The 22,901-nt window shown below is 40.8% G+C and overlaps 1 protein-coding gene across 4 annotated transcripts in view; it reads left to right on the forward strand.

The window, feature by feature from the left end:
* LDB2 (LIM domain binding 2) overlaps nucleotides 1-18,086 on the forward strand; it is a 244,393-nt gene extending 226,307 nt beyond the window's left edge. Inside the window, exons 6-8 of one of the 4 annotated variants that reach the window (XM_063135582.1) lie at nucleotides 7,169-7,292; nucleotides 7,675-7,826; nucleotides 15,631-18,086. In XM_063135582.1, the coding sequence (XP_062991652.1) occupies nucleotides 7,169-7,292; nucleotides 7,675-7,826; nucleotides 15,631-15,861 (507 nt within the window). In that variant the 3' untranslated portion in view covers nucleotides 15,862-18,086. The remainder of the gene's footprint in view (nucleotides 1-7,168; nucleotides 7,293-7,674; nucleotides 7,827-15,630) is intronic. The other 3 variants (XM_063135584.1, XM_063135583.1, XM_063135585.1) reach the window with 3 other exon arrangements.
* Nucleotides 18,087-22,901: the final 4,815 nt, after the last annotated feature.

Genomic DNA, 22,901 nt, shown 5'->3' on the forward strand with positions numbered 1-22,901 from the left:
CTCTCTGTCAAGATCTCCAATAAACCTTCTGGTTTTGCAGCGTGCCCAAGACTGTAAAATGGGGCATTAAGAGGGGATATGTCAACTACCTAACAGGCCATAACAGGCTTGTGGGCTGCATTTGACTTGGGAGGAACACAAGTTAGACAAGCCTACTGTATCCACTGCCTCTCATTTGTCTGTTGCATTTCATTGAAATGATTACATTTACCAAATTTAAATTTGCCTGAAAGCTTCAAAGTGTGCTTTATTTATTTATTTATTTATTTATTTATTTATTTATTTATGTGATTGACTGTCACTTGTTTCGGATTGATAATGACCTGAATAAGACAAGCAGCTTTCTTGAGTCCTTCCGAACGTGAACAAGCTGCCAAGGACAGACGTCAAAAGTGACAGTGGAAGCATTTTTACAGTCAAAGTGGAAAGCAACAAACCGATAAGGTCTCATTGTTGCACAAATAGGGAAAGCTGGCAGTTTGCATATCAGAAGCATCAGGTGTTCGGATTTGAGTCAGAACTGCTGAACAGTGGATTGTTTGCCTCTTGGACAAATTGAGAGGAAGGAAATGTCATACAGTAACGCGACACGTGATAGTGATAGGAAACAGCACATAGGGAAATCAACCTTCCCCATGCTGTTTCCTATAGATATCGTTTGCCTGGGAATTTCTGGTAGGTTACAAATCAGTGATGCTGATTTTTTTTTTAAAAAAAAAATCCAAAAGCTAGTAAAAGAACATTTCTAAACTGCACCCGGGTCCATCCTTGCATATTGCTGCTCTAAATCTCCCTTATTCAAGAAAGCAAACCACTAATTTGTACTTGAGGTAGCAAACTATGAGCGAGTTTAAAGTAACATTATCCAAGTACCATTGATGAAAATAAATAAATAAATAAATAAAGCTGCTGAGTGTTATATTCGAATCACCATTGTGTTCCTAATACTGGCAAAACCACGAGTAAGTTTCACATTGGGACCACCCAGGTTCATTACCTAACAGTTCAAAGGATCTCAGGCAGCAGAGCTGTGGAAGACCAGTATAGAACTGTCGATGTGTACATGGTACAGAGCTTGATGGCCACTAGTTTGTTCTGTTCAGCCTTCACCTTTACAGAGGTTCACTTAATCTTATGTAAATTACATAATGTGAAGAGGTGTTTCATTATACGTTAACCCCATGGCCCAAAACACTAGCTACTTATTTTAATTTATATCCCGCCTTTATACATTTAGACTCCCAAAGCAGCTATGGACACATGTGTAGCACTTCAGAGGTGTTTGCGTATGTGTGTGTGCTCATTTCCAGTCAGCAGTTCCATGCAGCAAAATCCAGAATTGCTACTTAAATTTGTGACTTGATAATATAATTAATATATTACATTTTCAGTGTTCAAAAGTCTGCTTGGAATACTTACAGCTCTGTAAGGCAGATCCATATTATTATGGAAATATAAAAGTAAACCAGGCACCAATCAGATCATGTGCCTGTTGTATTAGGTTTTCAGTTTGCATTAAACATAGTCTACACAGGAGCCAAAGGTAAATGTGGAACTCCCCGCTGTAGGAGGAGGGATGACTGCTCTAGAAGTTTCTTCCTTGTATGCCACCTCTAACTGAGCCTTTGATGGTGGTGGGACTCAGGGAAGGTTCACATGGCAGGAAATTATCTTTTGTATGCCTAGATCTTAAGCCAAATACAAGTTTAAAGGCAATGACTAGCACTTGACCCCAAGCCCTATCCTGGCCAGGCATTTCAGTAGGATACCATCACCAGTAAGATCAAAAGGCATTGCGAGACCCAGCAGAACAAACAGAATCACTTCTCCTGTCTAGTTTTGGCATATTTTGGGGTGAAAGCCTATTTTTGTCCCAAAGACAGGTCAGAAACTGGAGAATTGGATCTAAATAACCATTCAGAACCATTTGGAGATGAAGAGCCACCACAAACTCGAGACTTAGTGACATTTATAGCCACATTTCATGGCAGAGGTGAGATTTACGCCAGGGACGTCATGATTTGTTCACAGCACAATCCTAATGTTTACTCAGGTATAAGTCCCATTGGCTTATTCCCTGGTAAATATGTGTACTATATGCTGTATAGGGTTGCAGCCACAGTCTCTTAGAAGCTACTTTTTTACTATTACATTTGTATCCCACCTTTTTTCCTCTCGCAAAGAACCCAAGGTGGCTTACATGTTCCTCCTCTCTGTTTTATCCTCACAACAACACTGTTTAAAATTTAAAGTGCAGTTTGAGGGCTAGATGGGAGAGTTGCCAGCAATGAAAGTTACGGGGCATAGTGTGTGCACATTAAGGGCAATTTATCTCTTGCCAAGTTTTGTTTTAAAAACTCAGACAGCTTTTCTATCCCCATCCAAGCAATGTTTTATACTTGTTTTCTTTAGTGGGTAGAATAGAAGATCAGTGGTTTAGGCCAAGAATGGTCAACTTACGTATTTCAGAAGCCATTCAATTCTCTTAAACTCTGATCTAAATGGTTGAAGCTATCTGACCCCCTCAAGGATGATTATGTTGTATAATATAGTTGGCATCACTGAAATATATACGCGTGCAGCCCTCTCTGTACATAATGGTTTTTTTAAGGATTTAATCATTGTTGCCTTTCTGGGTTTTCAAATCTGCAGCTTTAAGATTTCAGAGAATTTTCTTTCCAGAAATCTGCAGAATATGCTCACCATATGGCATATATCTTACATGACTCCAGAACACAGTGTATTCCTTGCGTAAGATGCAAAGGCCAACGAAAATGAATTAATTACATTGAACACATTTTATATTTTTGTTCTACTGCTGCATTCCAAGTGAGGGCTTGATTCCTTAGCTGAGTTAGTTCTGCCACCTGGAGTCCAGAACTGGTAGGATTACAGTAGCTTTATTCCCTGCCTTGCATGTAAAGTCAGTTAAAGAATATATGTGTGCGTGTGTGATGATAACCTATGTGTGACTGAAGATAAGTAAAATATGAATGAAGAACATAAGCAATGGAGAATGTACATGCTCAGAAAACCAATCTGTTCTTATATGAGTTCCGAACCAATTATAGAAAACCAGCAAACAAACAAAAAACATTGTTAGGTTGATGTATTCATGGACTGTTAACTCCAGAGCAACTGGAAGCGATGTGGACATTATGGTAACAAAATGTTTGTACGTAGATCTCTCTCCATAAAGAATATTTGGTAATAAGCCAACACAGGAAGAACAAGGGAGTTTGGATTATTTTAGCAAAGTGAGGATAACGTTCTTTTCTGAGTTTTACTCATGTGATGTGTCAGCCAATCATACCTTTAGCATAAAAAAAATATTCTTAGAAGCTTCAGATTATTTGTCAGTTCACCAGGCCAATAATACTTCTCCTGACAAATGTGTTGGGCAGTTTAGGGTATCTGAATCAAATCAATAATTTTGGATAGACACCAAAAAACATCAACAACCCAGTGCAAAATTGAAATAGATAGAGCTACGGACTTAAAAAGGCTGCCTCGAAGCCAGCTGCAGTTGCCTTTCCAGGTTCCATTGGACCTATTTTCCTGAGGGTCATTCCCCATGTTGTTTAAATGAACGATGGCTACTAGTCATGAGGGCTGTGTATTATTTCCAGTATTGTTTTCTCAGCCAAAGTGAAGTGTAGTACTTCCAGTATTATGCCTCTCGATGCCATTTGCTGGAGAACATGAGCAGTTGGGTGCTATTGTGCTGATGTCCTGCTTGTGGGCTTCCCATTGGGGCATCTGTTTGGCCACTGTGGGAACAGGAAGGTCTTTGTTCTTAGCACAGCACAGTTCTTCTGTTCTTACGATGGCTTTGAGTGATAGCATTAAATCAGTAGCATGAGAAACTGGCGTGCAGAAACCAATAAGGAGTGGTGCCGGTAGAATAAGTAGAAAACTATCCGATTGCTCTTAATCCTATAGATCTGTCCTTTCTTCTTTAATCATGCTGGTTTAGCACCCCTGCCCTGTTCTTTAAAGAAATAGATAGAATTCCTAAAAAGAGAAAGAAAAAAAATATATCCATTTATACCTTGCTTTTCTCTCAGTTTGATAATCACTGCAGTTTACAACAATATTAAAAAGCCAAACTACTAAAAAAAAAAAAACACCACATGATTAAAATACTATACAATCTCCCAAAAACCCTGCTGGAAATTTTTTAAAACATATTTCTTTTCAGCATAAGGGTAAACTCAATTTATCATGTCCCCAAAAGCCCTTTGGAGCAACATTGTTTTCACAATTCCTCAAAAAGGAAAAGAAAAGAAAAAACAAGGAACACTGGCCAAAAGTCGCCCAGTGGGTTTCCATGGCCGAGTGGGGACTAGAACCCAGATCTCCCGGCTTCCAGTCTGACACTTTATAGCCACTACACCACACTAGTGGGAAGCTCAGAGAATGACAACCAGGGAGAGGGCCTTTTCAGTGGTGGCCCCTCAATTATGGAATGATCTCCCTGACGAGGCTCGCCTGGCGCAAACATTGTTATCTTTTCGGCACTAGGTCAAGACTTTTCTCTTCTCCCAGGCATTTAACAGCATATGCTGAGGTTTTTTTTAACTGACCACAGAATAGTTGTTTTTAAATGGATATTATCTGTTTTTGTTTCTATTTTATGCTTTTTATGGTTCTAAATTTTGTATGTTTCTTTTTAATGTTCAGTTTTTAACTTTTGTAAACCGCCCAGAGAGCTTCGGCTATGGGGTGGTATATACATGTAAATAATAATAATAATAATAATAATAATAATAATAATAATAATAATGATGATGATGTATGTTTTATGGCTTTTTTAAAAAAATTGAGTGACATCCAACAATGGAACCACTGCCCATAAATAAATGAAACAATACTTTAATTAATTAACAATTCCCAGGTCAAGAAGCAATGCCAGTTAAATCAGTTCACATTTAGAGTATGTAGATACATATCTTGTATTCATGTGAAGTTCAGTTGATTATAGAAAGTATTCTTATGTAAACTATGTGTGGCAATCTGTAACTGGTCACTTCCTTAGCTTTGTGGCAAAAGGATCCAATACAGTGGATCTCTAATATGTCTGGGGAAGCCTGGGGCTGCTTCTATTTTTATTTATTTGTTTTAACCCAACAATTACACAGCAGCTGAAATCCCTGCTCAAGCTAAACATCTGAGGGATTTCATGTAAAAGTTTTAAAACTAGCAAACTCAGAGGAGTTCTAAACATCTCTAAGTTATTGCTAGGGTTTTCCTAAAGCAAAATGTTGAGGTGAATTTTAGGTTCCTTATTTAGCAACTCATCTGTGTAATTTAGATAGAAGCAGTAATAGCAAAATGCTTCAGTCAGAGGAGAGATACTTCCCAGGGAGCTTTCCTATCCATAACAAATAAAACAAATAAAAGTAGATTTTTGCCTATTTCAAAATGGTTCCAGGGAGCCTCCAGTTTTACAGTCCTCTTAAGTAATTGATGACTTCAAATCTGAGGAGGTGAAGGATTGTTTGGAATGATTAGAAGAAACCAGTAGCCCTCTTAATTTGTTAGCGCATTCTTTGTACATGTGAGTCCTAAGTGTAGCTGTTCCTCCTAGCCTCACCCCAACTTCATGTGCTCCTCAACATCCAGAAATTTAGTGTAGACCTCTGAAGTGAGCAGCCTACACGTGAGCAGTTTCTCATGCATAGGTGTTTCATGTGAGCGAGACCCCAATCAAACGCTGAAGGAGGTTATTGTGTCGAAGCCAAAGAATGTCAAGGAAGGTGGCTTGACTAACAAGAATTTAAGCAGAAGACAAATGAAGGAGAATGAAGACTGAGAAGAGAAATTGGAATAGAATTAGATTCACTCAAAAGAATATGATGAGAAACTTTGGAAACAGTGGAGGGAAATGGGCAGATGGGCAAAGTAACTAAAGGGTAGGAAGAAAGGAATTATTTCAACATTCTTGAAAACAGTAAAAAATAAAAACAAAGGAAATTTGAAAATAAGATAAATTGAATGAATGAGAAATGGAAAGATGGAGGCAAGAAATAAAATAGGGATGCAATCCTAAGAGCAAATCATAGAAATAGAAATGGAAAAAAGAAGAACCCTTCGTGGTCAGGAAAAAAAGCAGATAGGGGAACGAATGCGCAGATGACAGAAGTGCAGAACATGGAGGACAGAGTGAGGAATGCAGAATGGGAAACATTGCTTTCAGAAAGCATGTATTTCAAAAGAAAAGGGTTGGGGTTCCTAGTCTGTGAAGAAGGTAAGATAAAACCTTTTAATCAAAAGGAAATATGTCGATCTTAAGAAGTTAAATCCTGTTCTTCTGAATGTTTCCTTACATTCATTGTACCACTACACAACAAATTAACAGTGATATATATATATATATATATATATATATATATATATATATAGAATACATTTCCCATACTGGAACCTGTCTGCTCTGCACAGACTGCACTGAGCTGTATTGACATTTGTGGTGATTGGAAAATAAGCTGATCTATTTCTCCCACCCACCACCCACCCCTAAGGGTGAAATAGCTCATTTATTTCCAAACCAAATGTAGATTGTGACTTGCCAAGTCCCCTCTGGCACAATGGTGCGGAGGCGGCAGCGAACTCTAGCAAGCGCAGGGAACTGGAACCAGGAGAGGTCTCTCCCTGCTCCCCTCTCCCCTGACATGCTGCTATGCAGTGCACGAAGCACCTGGTTTCCCAGGGGATTCTGGCAGCTGGCCGTATTTCATAGCAGTACAACAGGGACTGGAGAGGGGAACTTTTCCTTTTCTTCTTCTTGCTTGCTGCTTCTGGCAGAATACCAGCCCAGTAAAGGAGGGAGGTTCAGGTTGGTGGGTGGAAGGGGATAGAAAATGGATTCTTATCTGCTCACATTAAAATCTGAGACAGAAAAGAATTCAGGAGTTGTAATGCTCCCTTCATATTTGCGGCAAACATTATGAGCCCCTGCAATTCATATTTTTATGTCCAGAAACATGAGGCCCAACGACATCATGAATTGAATTTCGTACCAATAATTCTCTGTTTACATAGCAAAAAGAGTGGAAATCAGAAACAAGGGAAATTGAACTGCTGATGTTCAATTCAGACTAGAAGTGTGCTTTTCAAGAAATGCTCTTCACCTTAAATTTGCTTTCTTGCATTCTTACTTTTGCAGTTGTGTGTAATATTGGAGCCAATGCAAGAACTGATGTCAAGGCATAAAACGTATAATTTAAGTCCTCGGGATTGCCTGAAAACATGTTTGTTTCAAAAATGGCAGCGAATGGTGGCACCTCCAGGTATAGTTGGCCCTTAATATTTATTCTCTGCAGTTTGGTTGCTAGATGTTTAAAGAGAAAGTTTAAAGAGAAAGTCCAGTTTCCAGTGACCCATGGGGGACACGATATGTCCAGGTAATTTATCTCCTCTATAATTTTTTAAGCAGAGTAGTGTTTACTGCAATGTCATTTGAGTTTGGGGTCTGAATGACCAGTATTGTATATAACTATTATTTTTCCACATGTTCATTTAAATTTGCTTTTAGTTCCAGGCGAATGTTCCACATATTTAGGAATTTTAAACTGGAGGGTGAAGAGGCGAGAAAGGCTGTTACTGCTGTTGTTGTTCCTCTGCAGGCATCAATATCTGTAATTTGTTTTGCTTCCTGCATGTCTACTGCAGCAGAGCCTACAAGACAGCCAACAACCAAACGGAGGAAAAGGAAAAATTCAACAAGCAGCACTTCTAATAGCAGTGCCGGGAACAATGCAAACAGCACCAACAGCAAGAAAAAAGCAGCAGCTGCAAACCTGAGTCTTGCAAGTCAGGTACCTGTAAGTCTCACTTTACTTTTAGGTCTCCATATAAGATTATACTACTAATATTAATAATATTAATAACAACAACAACAACAACATCGGCCAGGATCCAAACAGCCATAAGGGGGGTTTCTGCTCATGCACTGGAACTTTTCAGCCCCCGCTACCTGTCAGCAAGTTCTTGAAAAGCTGCTCATGAGGGTCAAGAGATTCAGTGGGCTGTTGCTGAAAACAAAAGATCTGCAAAGCCTCGATGCACAGTTGAAGTGGTTTAGCCGTGTGGGGGGGGGGGGGTGGCGAGGCTCTAGGGATTCCAGCCAGAGTGTTTTAACCCCATTCCTGCATTGAGCCAAGAGACGCCTCCATCCACCACTGTGCAAATGAGGAAATTAAAGATGATTAATGGAAAAGCAACCCACACACTGCAGGCAAGCACTCTTGGTGAGTAATGCAGTTAAGTAATTGGGGTTCTGACCCAACTCGTGATCCCGATCATTGCAGAGCATTTTTAGAGTTCCGTGATTTGCACACGCCCTATCCAGGACAATGTTGTGTTACTCTGCACTCAGAGTAAAAAAACCAAACTAAAACTCCTTGACAAAACAGTTCAAATTCTGCACCAGGAAAAGCTCGGTTGGGCAGCCTGTTTTACTCTAGAGAGGGGCAAGAACCCTGACCCCTGGGGATTTTATTCAGGAGCCCTTCTGGTTTCTTGAAGAGTTCACCGGGCAGTGCCCGAGCACTTCTTTAGCAGAGATTTGGAACCATAATTGCTAGGATCTCACTTTTTTCCTGAGATTCTCAGAGAAGGGTATCCTGTGCCCAGTTCCATAGTCTGTGCTTGCAGTGCAGGCACAGCCCCTGACGTCACTCCTTAGTACGTGTTCTCCCTCCATGGAGTCAGTGAGCCCCTGTGACGAAAGACTTCAATCTGGCCAGAGGAGGAGTCGATTGACTCAACGTAGGTACCAAAAGCAGAGGAAGCGATCCAACCACAAAAGAAAGTGTCTTCCTATCCCCCACCCCATCTAGCAGCCTCCTGAAATTAAGCTTAAGAATTGGTGCTTATTCCTAAAATATTTTATTTTAGCATCCATGAAGAAATTCCTAAGTCATGCTCATATCACAAGTGCGATCAATGCAATGGAAGATGTAAGTTGTGTATGAAAAGGATAAGTAAGTTCTTTAGAATTATAGCGGACTATAAAACTAAGATTATTCTGAATCATTGCCATTGTCCCATTTCTAAAGTTCTTGGCTGGTCCTTCATTTGCTCCTCAATGGCCTGGTGCTAATACTTATATATTTCACATGAGAACTGCCAATCTTAGGAAGGGGGAGGGGGGAACTGTGCTGGTAGATAACCAGGATCAGGGGCTAGAAAGCTAATACAATCAAAAACAGTCTTAGGCCACAGCTAGACCTCAGGTTTATCCTGGGATCCTCTAGGGTTCGCCCCTGCCTGAGCACTGGATCCCCTGTGTGTCACCTAGGTGAACAGGTCTGACCCCTGGACGATCCAGGGATAAACCTTAGGTCTAGCTATGGCCTTACAGTGGCTGCATCCAGCACCTGGGAGGTGGCAGCCTCCTCTCCAGCGGGTCAACAGTTTTGCAGTCAAACGTTGGCAAGTCTATTTCACATATGTTCTTTTTTGCTTTTGGATTATGGGTTACTCTTTGGGTCAATTTTTTTTTTAAAGCAGCATAAAATGTTCCTTGGATCAGGACACTTTCTGTGGGACTCAGTACACAAACATTGTTTAAAAATGTATTGGAATAATATTAATAATATTAATAAACAATCCATTCACCTAACAAGGATGTTGTGTTGGTGCCCTTTGCATCATATTTAAGCCAGATCTGTATTTTCTGTTCTTTATAACTAAACAACTGTATGGAGATTACTTCCGAAGTGTGTGTGTGTGTGTGTGTGTGTGTGTGTGTGTGATACACTCATACGCACACAGACACCAGTGGTGGGGATGAGAACTGAGGTTGGCACAATTTGAGCTCCACCAAGGCAAACACAGCCTACCAGCCTTGTGACATTGTGGCTGGCCAGGTGCTCGGCAACCTCTCCCGACCTATTTTTGCAGTCCAAGCAGGCAGCAAAACTAGGAAGTTCAGACTGCCAGTCTGTAAACACTTACCTGGGAGTAAGCCCCGTTGAACTCAGGGGGCTTACTCCTTAGTAGGCACGTATAGGCTTGCACTGGTGGGTTGCCATAGAGAAGCAGTGGACTGCATTCAGCTTGGTGGGTCACAAGTGGTGCAGGCCTGCCTTGTGTGTGCCTAGTTTATGATGACGGACACTGCTGTTTGTACGCTAAATATTGCTATATCTAACCATGAAATGAGTGGATGCAGCTGGATCTTACACGCTGCCATGACTAGCCCATAGCTGTGTGTGTCCCCATGCAAAAGGAAACCCTGGGGTTTAATTCTTCGATTCTGCTTCTCACTCCATGAGCAGGAGCTAGGCGCACTCCAGAGCTGCAGCCTCAACCCTGGGAGGGATGGAGCCTTGTGTCATTCGACAACAGTGACCCCTACTGGCCAATTTAAGGAGAAGCATTGAGGGGCTCTAAAAGGAGTCACTTCCAGTCCTCCTCAGAGGTTGGTGGCAATTGCACGGGAACTAGTGAGTGGAGATGAATTGGTGTTTGAATTGGTGGGTGTCTTTAGCATTCCTTCCTAATGAGGAGAGGAGGGTCCCACTGTGGGGCAGAGGCAGTAGGAGGCACAATCCAAAGAAAATTGTGCTTGAATCCCACTGAAATCAACTGGGAAAGTTGCAATTAACTTATATGCCATTAATTTCAATGGGCTTAAGGGTGACTTATTTCTCTGGATTAGTACAACAAGTTTTTCCTCCTTTCTTGAGGAATTGTTCGATTGCCTCGCATACGGAGTAAATGTATACAAAATTTGCATCTTGTCGCTAAATCTTTATTATAATATCAGGTCAGATGCCAGGATACAAAATAAAATGAAGATAGACAGTATATGCTGAATCCCATGGATCATATAGCACAAATAACCTTCTGCCAGTGATTGTAGAAGGCACGATAATAAAGAGGGAGCTATAAGAAGAAGAAAAAGGGGAAATCCTCACCAAATAGTGAGGACACATCACTGAAGGCTTATTCATATAATATGAAGAAATCTGTACTGCTTATTTTGTGGTACAGTGAATTCAAATATTCATCAAAACTATTAAGTATAGATCTGGACAACACATAAATACAGAAGTTTTCAAACTATGTTCTCCAGAAGAACAGTACTGGCAGTCAAGTTTCTCTGAAAGAGGTTGACCCTCAATCTTCCTCTATAATGCAGATCAATAGGAGATGTGCTCTATGGCCCACTCAGAGTTGCTTATGAGGAGTGGTGGTGAGGCCCAACAGGAGTGCCAGCGCCACCCATGAACTCTCTGTGGGCAGACCAATCATTGTGGAAAGGGTTCCCTGGTGTTCAGGTTTGAAAACCACTGCATTAGTTTATTACTATGCATAAATAGTTCCATGCTTTACCTAACAAGTTCTTGGCTTTTAGAACTTGCATTCTGAGCCGTTCAAAAATATTTATGCTACAAACATAACACATGAAAGACCCCTTAAGAGTTAGTTCAGTCCAGTTTTAAGTAATTGCAATTACTTCTGCCAGCTTTTATGCCTAGAAATACCTGCCATCATGATGCACGTGGACTGTACCTTCTTACCACTGCAGCAGGACTTAACCTGAGTCTAGAGTTGAGCTGTAGAAAAGCGTTCAGTGAAATGACTCAGGCCTTGAATATGTGCAGTAATAATAATGAAGAGGAAGCCTCTGAGTATGTACTGCATTTTTTTCACCAGTAGGCAACTACAGTCAGCCCTGGCACATCTAGTGTTGGAGAGGCAGAGTCAAAAAACAAAACAAAACAAAAAACCTTTCTCTTATCCACAAACCACCCTAAATGAGAAACAGTTCAGGCACTTACAGTGCTATCCTATACATGCCCACTCAGAAGTAAGTACCACTGAGTTCGATGGAACTTGCTCCCAGGTAAGTGTGTGTAGGATTGCAGCTTTAACCTAGGTGGCAACAGTCTTTGCATGCTGGAGGAGCAATCCTGCGACCTTTCCCTCCAGCCCTCCTATAAGGTAACATGAGAGGCAGGTACTCCACATGGAGTGAACCTTGATGGCCACGGCCTTAGATGGATTCAGTCTTCAGACAAATTGACGGAGGTCTGCCCTGGGAACCATGAATAAAACCCCTATGTTCAAAAGCTGTATGCCACTGCATACTAGTTGATTGGGTGACAAGAGGGGAGGATGCTCTCCTTCAAACCTGCTTGTGGGTTTCTGAGAGGCATTTGGTTGGGTACTGCTGGAAACAGGATACTGAACATTGGATGCTTTGTCTGTTCCAGCATGGCTCTTCTTATGGAAGCATTCCTTGAGGGGGAAGGACGGTATGAACCACGGGGCTTCATATTTGGGTCTCTGCGTGGGGTATCCGCATCACACATTATGTTATGTGCATGTGTCCGCTCCACCATACAAAGACCGCTGCCACCTGGGTCATGGTTAGAGTGCTGGTCTGAGAGTTGCGACTTAGCCATCGAAGCCCACTGGGTGACTTTGGGCCAGTCACAGACTCTCAGCCCAACCTATCTCACAAGGTGGTTGTTGCGAGGATAAAAATGGAGAGGAGGAAAGATTATCTACACCGCCTTGGGTTCCTTGAGGAAAAAAGGCGGGATATCAATGTAGTACTAAATAAATAATAAATAATTATCAAAAGCCCAGAGAGCTTCAGCTATCGGGCGGTATATAAATGTAATAAATAAATAAATAAATACAAGCACCTCTCATGTTACCCCCCCCACACACACAAAACACATGCTTTTAAATGTTTTCTCATAAGTCAGTCCCTCTAGATTCTTTATTTAGCTTTCATGCTTCACTGTGAAATTTTTCTAAAATACTGACATGCTAGGTTGTTGTTTTTAACTACTTGAGAATCATCATGCTTGAAAAGGGCATATATAGATGTTGTAATTACTAAATGGATCCTGTATTCTAGAAGTAATCCACCTTTCAAGAGTTTACAGAGAGAAGAGCGACCATGAAAGCAATGCAAATTGCACCAATCTGTGGGTAAAACTACATCTGACATTAAGTGGTCTAGGCATCTGTCCTGCAGGTGCCAGTAGGGATTTTCTGCAGAGGAGGGATTTGCCCCAGCACTGCAGCAGGTGAGGAAGGGGTTAAATTTTCCCCTCGCACCTGCTGTGATCACAATAATTACCAGCCTGTTCCCCCAACTGATGTGTTTGCATTTTATAAAACCTTTAAATGTTAGATGCAAAGACACATTTAACATAATCTCTAGTTTGGCCCCATATGGTGTTATTTTGCTCCTTATTTAGAAAGTTCTTTTTCTCTGCTAAATATCTGTACCTACTGTTGCAAAGTGTTAGAGTTGCAGCAAGACTATATTTTTTTATTACCTATACCACATATTTAATTAGTTATTTGGGATTTTGTTATTGTTAAAAAATAGTTTGGTAGAAGGAATTATTTATTTACATTGAACCCACTAAACCATATTGAAAAGGAAATATCCAGCACCTTCTGTCTCTGTCCCAAGCACTTACACTTTCTACAGAGTGGGGAGAAAATAGGAGGAGACCCAAATAGGAGAAAATAAGAAGGAGTGAATACATAGAATCATAGAATCATAGAATAGCAGAGTTGGAAGGGACCTACAAGGCCATTGAGTCCAACCCCCTGCTCAATGCAGGAATCCATCCTAAAGCATCCCTGACAGATGGTTGTCCAGCTGCCTCTTGAAGGCCTCTAGTGTGGGAGAGCCCACAACCTCCCTAGGTCACTGGTTCCATTGTCGTACTGCTCTAACAGTCAGGAAGTTTTTCCTGATGTCCAGCTGGAATCTGGCTTCCTTTAACTTGAGCCCGTTATTCTGTGTCCTGCACTCTGGGAGGATCGAGAAGAGATCCTGGCCCTTCTCTATGTGACAACCTTTTAAGTATTTGAAGAGTGCTATCATGTCTCCCCTCAATCTTCTCTTCTCCAGGCTAAACATGGTTTCATTTCAGCTGGAGATAGAGACTATGGCATTCAACCAAAGGCTTATTGGAAAAGTAGGGGTTTGAGGAAGAGAGATGACATTCAGAACTGTACTGAGAGGGAATGCCTGGATAAGGGATAGCAAAAGTTGAATCAGTGGAGTTTCTGGTGTGGGAGTTGGAGGAAAGTCACAGGGACTTTCCTATCCAATGTTAGTCCTATGGAGAATAGGCCAATTGAAATGAATGGAACTTCATTTCAATAACTTCATTTCCATTCATTTCAATAAGACTACTCTATGTAGGACTAACATTGGATACTACCCACAGACACTATCAGATCTGTGATTGCTTACAACAGAACATTTATAATTGTCTAAATAGTAAAGAGCCCTTTTCAATATCCAGATCTCTGTAGGGCTTTGAATGGCTTGTTAAATCCATGTGTGCAAATCTAAACATCAATAGGGCTGCAAAGTGGTGCCCCATAGATAAATTCCTTTTTCCAATGCTGAAATCAGTAGATCTCCTTTAAGCAGTGAGACCAAGAGAGCCCTCTGGTTTCCTGCCTGGCATTCTCTCTTTATATCCCCTGCTGGCTAAGGATCAGGAGCAAACTAGTGCTGCATAGTTGTACTTGTGGTGCTGCGTTTGTCTTCGTGAAAGGACTCTTTACACTCACAGCAGCAGTGGGACAGATCCTTTCCTTCTTGCCCTCTTCAGCTTTTGTCAACTCCAGCGTCATCAGTGTAATTATAATTAGCATTCTGTCTTCCTTTTATGATACCAGCTGGACAGATTGGTCCTCTTACTGCACAGATTGGCAGCAGTGTTGCCTACACACAGAGAGGTGACAAAGCACCACGAAATAACAGATGGTAAATTCAGGTCCTGTTGGCAATCAGCAGTTTTCTGCTAATTACTTAATTAGTGATGCAAATTGTCAAATCAGCGTGAACATTGTTTTTATTTTTATTTTTTAAAAAAACCTTTTTACCTAAATTAATTACCATAATTAAGTGACAGGGTGTCAAGTGCGTTGGTTAGGGATAAGAAGTGCTGAGTTCTGTATTCTAGGGGCCCTGCATTAAAGGCAGCGTTTGTGAACTTCATTTTTTAACTGCTAGAGCCAGTAGCTGAAGAAATGAAGTAAAGAATGTAGGTCAAAATTCACTTTGGAGTTCCTTCACAGAAGCCTCCTTGAAATGGTTAGGAGCCCTTCAAGAGGACTGTCATGGCTCCTATTGGTTTCAAGGCGATTGTGCCGGAGAACCTTCCGGTGGGTTGTGTCTTTAATTTGAATGTTATCACTACTATAAATGTTGACACCTCACTGTTTTGTTGCTTGAAAACAAAATAACACATAAGCCCAAATTGTTAATAATTTGTTGAACCTGAAAAGGGTCACATACTCATTTTAAGCAACTCTCAGTGGGATACACTGGGTTTTTAAAATTCACATTTATTCCCTCTGCCTTATCTGTATTTTGGATTACAAAGTTAACAATATACGAAGTAGAATCTTAGCACAGATTTCCACATACTAAAGATTTCCACTTTTGAACGTGTCTGTCATGGGGTGCAATGGTGCATCGTGTTGAGGCAGGCTTGCATGAAAGAAGCATTCTGGGATACTTCTTTTCATCTGGGATGAAATGGAGCTCTTATAGACATGTTAAGGGGGTGGGGTTGCTTTCTCGGGTTTTCTCTATGTAACAAATGTTGGATGTTTTCATAGGACGTGATGGTAGTCGGGGAGCCAACCCTAATGGGTGGAGAGTTTGGTGATGAAGATGAACGGCTTATCACCAGGCTAGAGAACACACAGTATGATGCAGCAAACGGCATGGACGATGATGAAGACTTCAACAATTCACCTGCGCTGGGAAACAACAGCCCATGGAATAGTAAACCTCCCGCTAACCAAGAGACCAAGTCGGAAAACCCAGCACCGCAAGCTTCCCAATAAGCTATCTGAAGCTGCATCCACTGTTGTTTATAACAGCGGGTTACAATTACTATCTCACAGCATACTTTACAAAAAATAAACAAAAAAACCCCACCCTAAGCTCCCAATTTTCCACAGATATAAAACCTATTTCTAGATGTACAGCTATCTTTTTTTAAGTTAGAAAAAAATAATTTATAAGCTTCCGGATAGTTATCTTGGAAGCCCTTGCACATGACATGATACTGACACTGACCTCAGTGAAAAGAGTTAAATATGTAAGTAGCACCTCATAATAATTTCTAAATGCTAAAGTTTCAGAGGAGGATTTTTCTCTACTGTGATCCCCCTTATCCTAAAAAGGCCATATCTTACAGACCATCAGTGCTCAGGATCTATTGACAATGTTTTTATCATGATGAATGAAATACATTCTGTTTTTCAACTTGCTCCTGAGGTTTTTTGTTCTAAAATATGACTAAAAAGATTAGACCATCTAGAATAGGGGTGGGCAGAAGATAGATCTCCAGATGTTTTGGACTTCAACTCCCAGGAGCCCCTGAGGGCATGGCCCAGGTTTAGGGATGTTGGGAGTTGAAGTCCAAAATACCTGGAGGTCTACCATCTGCCCTTCCTTGTTCTAGAAAACCACTTTTAATCTCTCTCCATGCAATTTCTTTCCCAGTTAGCCATTATAACAGATGGGAAAGAAAGGGGGGAAATGTCCAGCTTTCAAAAAATGGTTTATTATAAAGAACTGCTGTAGTTTAGCATCCTCCAAAGTGACAGTCTCCAGATGTGCTGGACTACATCCTCATTATCATAGACTAGCAGAGTTGGAAGGGGCCTACAAGGCCATCGAATCCAATCCCCTGCTCAATGCAGGAATCCACCCTAAAGCCTTGGCTAACAAAGCCTTGGCTGGGGATGGTGGGAGTTGCAGTCCACCATATCTGGAGGGTGCTGGCTTGGAGAAGGCTGCTGTAGCCTAAAAGGTTTTGGGTTAAAAACTTTCCTCCAGAGAAATTTCAAAGACACCTCTGTGACAATGATTTTGTAACAGGGACTAATCAAACATGTTCTATGAAATGTACAAATATATTTATCAATTTTATATATCCAATCACTCCCAAATTGCTTATTACAAACTACTATTCTTAAAATTTAAAAAAAAAAAACGCCTTTACAATATAGTGAGACCAGCATTTTTGATGATTCATTATGGCTCTGATTCATTGGGGTGTGCTCAGAGCAGCCTGGACATCTCATGTAGCCACATTAAAAAAACAAATTCCTGCTTTTTGAAAGGGAGCTGGAAGAAGTGGGGGGGGGGTCTGATTTCAGCCCCCACAGCCCTTTGCAAAAAGCTAATTGACAACATTTCAGATTTCTGTAAAGAGCTATGTGCACGCAAATCTGGCTGCTAGATTGGAAGAGGAGCCTGCAAGAGGTATGAGTGTGCACAGCTCCTGGATGGATTGGAGTGCATGCTTTTTTAGTTGTTCCTGAAGAAGGGGTTCTGCCCCAGATATGTTGGGCTAGAGCATTCCTTCTTAATAAGCTGTTTCCTACTACCGAGTTGAGGTTCTCCCCTGCCTTGTTTCTTCTACTCATTGGTGCTGCCCTCCATTTTTCCTTCCAGCCATTTTAAGGGCCCACTGCTTTATATCCAACGTTGAAACTGATTCCAATTACCGTATTTTCCGGCGTATAAGACGACTGGGCGTATAAGACGACCCCCAACTTTTGAGAAGATTTTCCTGGGTTAAAAAGTAGTCTTATACGCCAGAAAATACAGTAATAGTTTTTCTTTTACTTTTCAAAATCACTGAGACAACTAAAAATATCTGTTTCATCAAAGACACGACAAATATTTTTATGTGGAGAAAGGCACCTAGTCCCTATGAGAGTTTATGCTTTGTAAAATTGCTATCAATCTGAATTTTGAAAGCCATGTAATCCATTAATTTTGTGAGCAGTTTAAACAAAGACTATTTTTTTCTGTTTTATTTCATCTTAAGTTTATTTTGTTGTTTCCTTTTCTCTATATATTTCTTGTATAATACTTTTGTAAAGCCCTCCAGACTAATTGATTTTTGGATTCCAGTATATTTATGTGAAACTTTATAAAATAAACTAATTTTTTTCATTTCCATATTAATACGTTCAACTCATCATGTAAAAAAAAATACAGTGAGTCGGTGTGTTATATGATACAACTGTATTTTATGTATGCTTTGCCAATACGTGTGCCAATAAACTGTGTTAACAGAAATGAATTGTACATTTCCTTGACAAAGGAATTAAAATACATACATTTGTGTTTGTGTGAGCGCGTTCATGCACATGTGTATGTATGTTTGTGGTTTTATATCTATATAAGAACATAAGAAGTGCCCTGATGCTGGATCAGACCAAGGGTTCATCTAGCTCAGCACTCTGTTCACACAGTGGCCAACCAGTCATCAGCCAGGGATGAACAAGCAGGACGTGGTGCAACAGCACCCTCCCACCCATGTTCCCCAGCAACTGGTGCACACAGGCTTATTGCCTCAAATACTGGAGATAGCACACAACCATCAGGGCTAGTAGCCATTGATAGCTTTTGCCTCCATGAATTTATCTAACCCCCTTTTAAAGCCATCCAGATTGGTGGCCATCACTACATCTTATGGTAGTGAGTTCCATAATTTAACTATGCACTGTGTGAAGAAGTACTTCCTTTTATTTGTCCTGGATCTCCCACCAATCAGTTTCATGGGATGACCCCGGGTTCTAGTATCATGAGAGAGGAAGAAAAATGTCTCCCTATCCACATGTTCCATACCATGCATAATTTTGTACACCTCTATCATGTCTCCCCTTAGCCTCCTTTTTTCCAAGCTAAACAATCCCAGTTGATGTAACCTTCCCTCATAGGGGAGATGCTCCAGCCCCTTAAATTATTTTAGTTACCCTTTTCTTCACTTTTTCCAGCTCTATAATATCCTTTTTTAGGTGTGGTGACCAGAATTGTATACAGTATTCTAAGTGTGGTCGCACCACAGATTTGTATAAGGGCAGTATGATACTGGCTGTTTTATTCTCAATTCCTTTTCTTATAATACCTAACATGGAGTTTGACTTCTTTACAGTGGCCACACACACACACACACACACACACACACACACACACACACACACAGAGAGAGAGAGAGAGAGAGAGAGAGAGAGAGAGTGCCAAGGTAGAATATTTGAGCCACACAATTAATTTCCTTAATAGAATTTCTTCTAATGACTTATGAATAGAGAAGAAGCTTAATTAAAGTCAATGTGAATTTATATGAGTGTAAATTACATTTCAGAATATATATATATGAAATTATATAGGACATGATCCAGCCCCTTTGATATAGTGGGGAGGTGCAGGGAGAAGAAGTGGGGTGGCGGCGGTGGCAGCAGCTTGCTTGAGGTGGCAACTTTGGTTGGGCCAGGCCTGCTAGGGAGTGTCATTGAATACAGTGGGACCTGCTTCAGAGTAAACATAGGACTGCAGTAATTATGCAGCTCAAATGACAAAGAATATTTCACGTCCTCAAGTTTAGACAAAATAATATTTGCAATGAATGTTGCATTCTGAATGCAAATAGAAACAAGTTTTCATACTGAATCACTGTTAATTGTTTTTTCCTTACACTGTATTCAGAACAGCCAACAAAATTTCTTCGCCATTTATGATAGACAGTATTGCATCTTCCACAGTTGCAAAGAATTAATAGTACCTCAGGGACAGTGTGAAAGCCATTTTTCTGGAGGAAAATGCCCACCAGGTACCTCCACCCATGTGAAATCTGTTGAATGCAGGATAGTTTAGCGCTTGCTAATTATCACAAAGAAGCCTGTTTTCAGGTGTCTGTGATGGAAGGAAAAGGGAGTAGTGGAAGCTACATATGAGCCCAGCTTTTTTTTTGCAGCATACATACCGTTGCTCATCACATGTTTGCAGTGAATCAATTGTTGCAGGACCAGAGCTGTTTTTTCTGCTCTGTCAATTTACTCATAGAGTGTTATCTTCGGGATCATTAGTTGATCCCAGTTTCCAGACATAGTATAAGTAGGAACAAACTTTTTTTACCCTACGTTTGTAGGGTAAAGGCAGATGAACACATTTTTATTTTTTATTTATTTATTACATTTTTATACCGCCCAATAGCCGAAGCTCTCTGGGCGGTTCACAAAAATTAAAACCACAGTAAAACACATCTATACAGCATCATGGCTTGTGCTAACCTGCATCAAATAACCGGATGATCAAACAGCCACCTGCTCTATTTATAGTGTGTGTGTGTGCAAGTAATGTGTGAGCCACATGGGCCCCTTACTGATTCTTTTGTGGTGGTAGCCAGCACATTTGCCACTCAAAAGAGCCTGAAGAAACAGTTGCCCTTTTTTGCTGCCATGTCATTGCTCCCCCAAAATTCAGCTGCAAATTTCACTTCCTCAGAACTCATCATCAGGCTAGGTGGTACAAAAGAAGCAAGGAATGGAGGAAGAAACAGAATAGTCCAAAGCTTTGCCCAAGTGCTGTGGCCATGAGGTCTGTAGTTTAGATAGATTCCATCCGCCAATCACTAGGTAATACAATGTGGCTTTTTAAAGTGTCTGTGTGTGCTTTAACTGCAAACATCTGCAGACATGAAAGCAAAGCTGCAGTTGTCATTTTTCAAAAATTATGTCTACTAAACTTTGATAACTGCATATTCTGCTCCAGTAGTAAGAGAACCATTTCTAATGCCCTGTTGACCTCAAAAACCTATGATTAGACATCCAGATTATGTTTCTAATTTACCCAAGAGGGGAGATACATGCTAAGACAGTGGAAAGGCAACCATTTAACAAGATGGTATCCTCCCAGGTTCTGTATGGTAAATGGGGGTGTCTAGTCAAGCTGTCTCCTTTCTTTCATATGCATTCTCTGCTATTGAAGTCTCTGCCAGGAATAGGATGGATCATGCCTATTGTCAAGTTGCATTGCCGATTCCACCCCCACCCCCACCACCAAGCAACCACTCAAGCAATGGGACAGAGGATTGATGAAGCATTTCTAGCAAAGAGCAGAACTGTAGGTGCTGAATCAGGGACTCATTCAGGACCATGGAGAGCAACCTAGCAGTTAAGGGTGTTGCCAGTTGTGTCCCCAAGAGGCACTATTGCCTATTTATTTATTTATTTATTTATTTCACTTATATACCGCTCCCATAGCCGGGGCTCTCTGGGCGGTTTACAGAAGTTTGATCTGCAGCATCTATCGGGGATCACATTTGGCTCCACTGGCTGATCTCTGCCTAGCAACCCCCTCATTATGATCTGTACATCAAGCCAGCACAGGACAGGCCATATTCCCCCCTGGCCAGCTGACAACTTTACTGACAGAAGCTCCCCGTCCATGGAGAGAGAGAGAGTGAATCCCCAGGCATGATAGAGAGCGAGATGCTGGCAGCTAGAGAGGCCTACCCTTGAAATGCTCCAGGGATCTCAGAGAGAGATTTTGAGCTGGGACGCCAGCCTCCCAACCCAGAACCAAGGCAGGACTAGCTCCCCATCAATCCTAAATTTTTAGGATTCAAAAACAATGAACACACTAATGGGTGAAGGCTAAAGATTTTTTAAGCAGAAACAAAACTAACACAGCAAGAAACCAAAACACTACAGGGCAATCATTGCAGCAGGGAACTGCAAAACAAGATTATAATGCTTATGCAGACTTATGCAGTGAAAGGATTCACTCTAGCAAGTGGCAAGCAGCCAGCAAAGATAGCCATATGACCATCCCAGGCAACCCTACCCATACTCAGTGGTAGACCTTGAAGTATAGCCAAGGGCTACTTTCTAAAGGTAAATAATAGCCTCTCTAGTCATACTGTCTCAAACAGATAGCTTACTGTGGGAAATAATATGAAGCTAATAACAGAAAGCAGAGGCCCCACTGGAAGTCTAGGCACAGAAGGAGTGATTGCCACCAACTCCTCAAAATTGTCTTCTGCATTTCCACTACATTAGGTAAGACAAGTTACCCCTGCACTGGCTTAGGGGGGGGCGGAGCTTGACGGCCATGAAAGGGTAAGATTTCTTGGGAGGCTCCCGGATGGGACATCCGAGAATTCAATTATCTCGTTTAAAAAGGCATGGGTTTCTAATGAATATCAATGGAAATATTTATGACTTTCAACAGATGGTGATGATGTTTTTTTTGAAAGTACCGAAATTATTGAAGCTGTACAACTCCATATTGGAAGGAGAGAGGACACCAGAATCATGGGAACATTCATTAATAATTTTAATTCCAAAACCAGATAAAGATTTGACTGTCCCTGATTCATATAGACCTATTTCATTAATAAATCAAGATGCTAAAAAATTTTCAACTATTTCAGCAAGGCGGTTGAATAAATTTATAGCTGAATATATAGGGGAAGATCAATGTGGATTTGTAGCAGGTAGACAAATGCATAATTTAGTGGGAAGAGTTTTAAATGCAATACAGGTGATAAAAAAGTCTAAGATTAAAGCGGGAATCTTGGCATTGGATATTTTCAAGGCTTTCGAATGTGTGAGCTGGCAAGCTTTAAAGATGGTTTTAAATAAAATGGGATTTGGAAATAAATTTAAAGCTATAATAGAACAGTTGTATTCTCAAAATACAGCCGTAGTGGTAGTGAATGACGGAGTTACGGATAAGATATGACTAGCCAGAGGGACAAGACAAGGATGTCCACTCTCGCCAGTCCTGTTTGTAGTGGTTATGGAATTATTGGCGAATGCAATAAGAGATGGGGAGATAGAAGGAATAGGTGGTATTAAAAAAATAAAACTGAATATGTTTGCAGATGATACTTTGCTAACTATTAAAAATCCAATAGGAAAGATGGGAAGAATTAAACAGCAACTGAGAGAATTTGAGGAAATTACTGGGTTAAGAATAAACTGGTCCAAATCAGAGATGATGTTATTCAATTATACTAAAAAGGAAGAGAAGTATTGGGAAGAAAAGGGAAGAGAAATGAGAGTTAAGGAACAGGTTA

Source organism: Elgaria multicarinata, chromosome 10, assembly GCF_023053635.1.
Source record: "Elgaria multicarinata webbii isolate HBS135686 ecotype San Diego chromosome 10, rElgMul1.1.pri, whole genome shotgun sequence".
Taxonomy (NCBI): domain Eukaryota; kingdom Metazoa; phylum Chordata; class Lepidosauria; order Squamata; family Anguidae; genus Elgaria; species Elgaria multicarinata.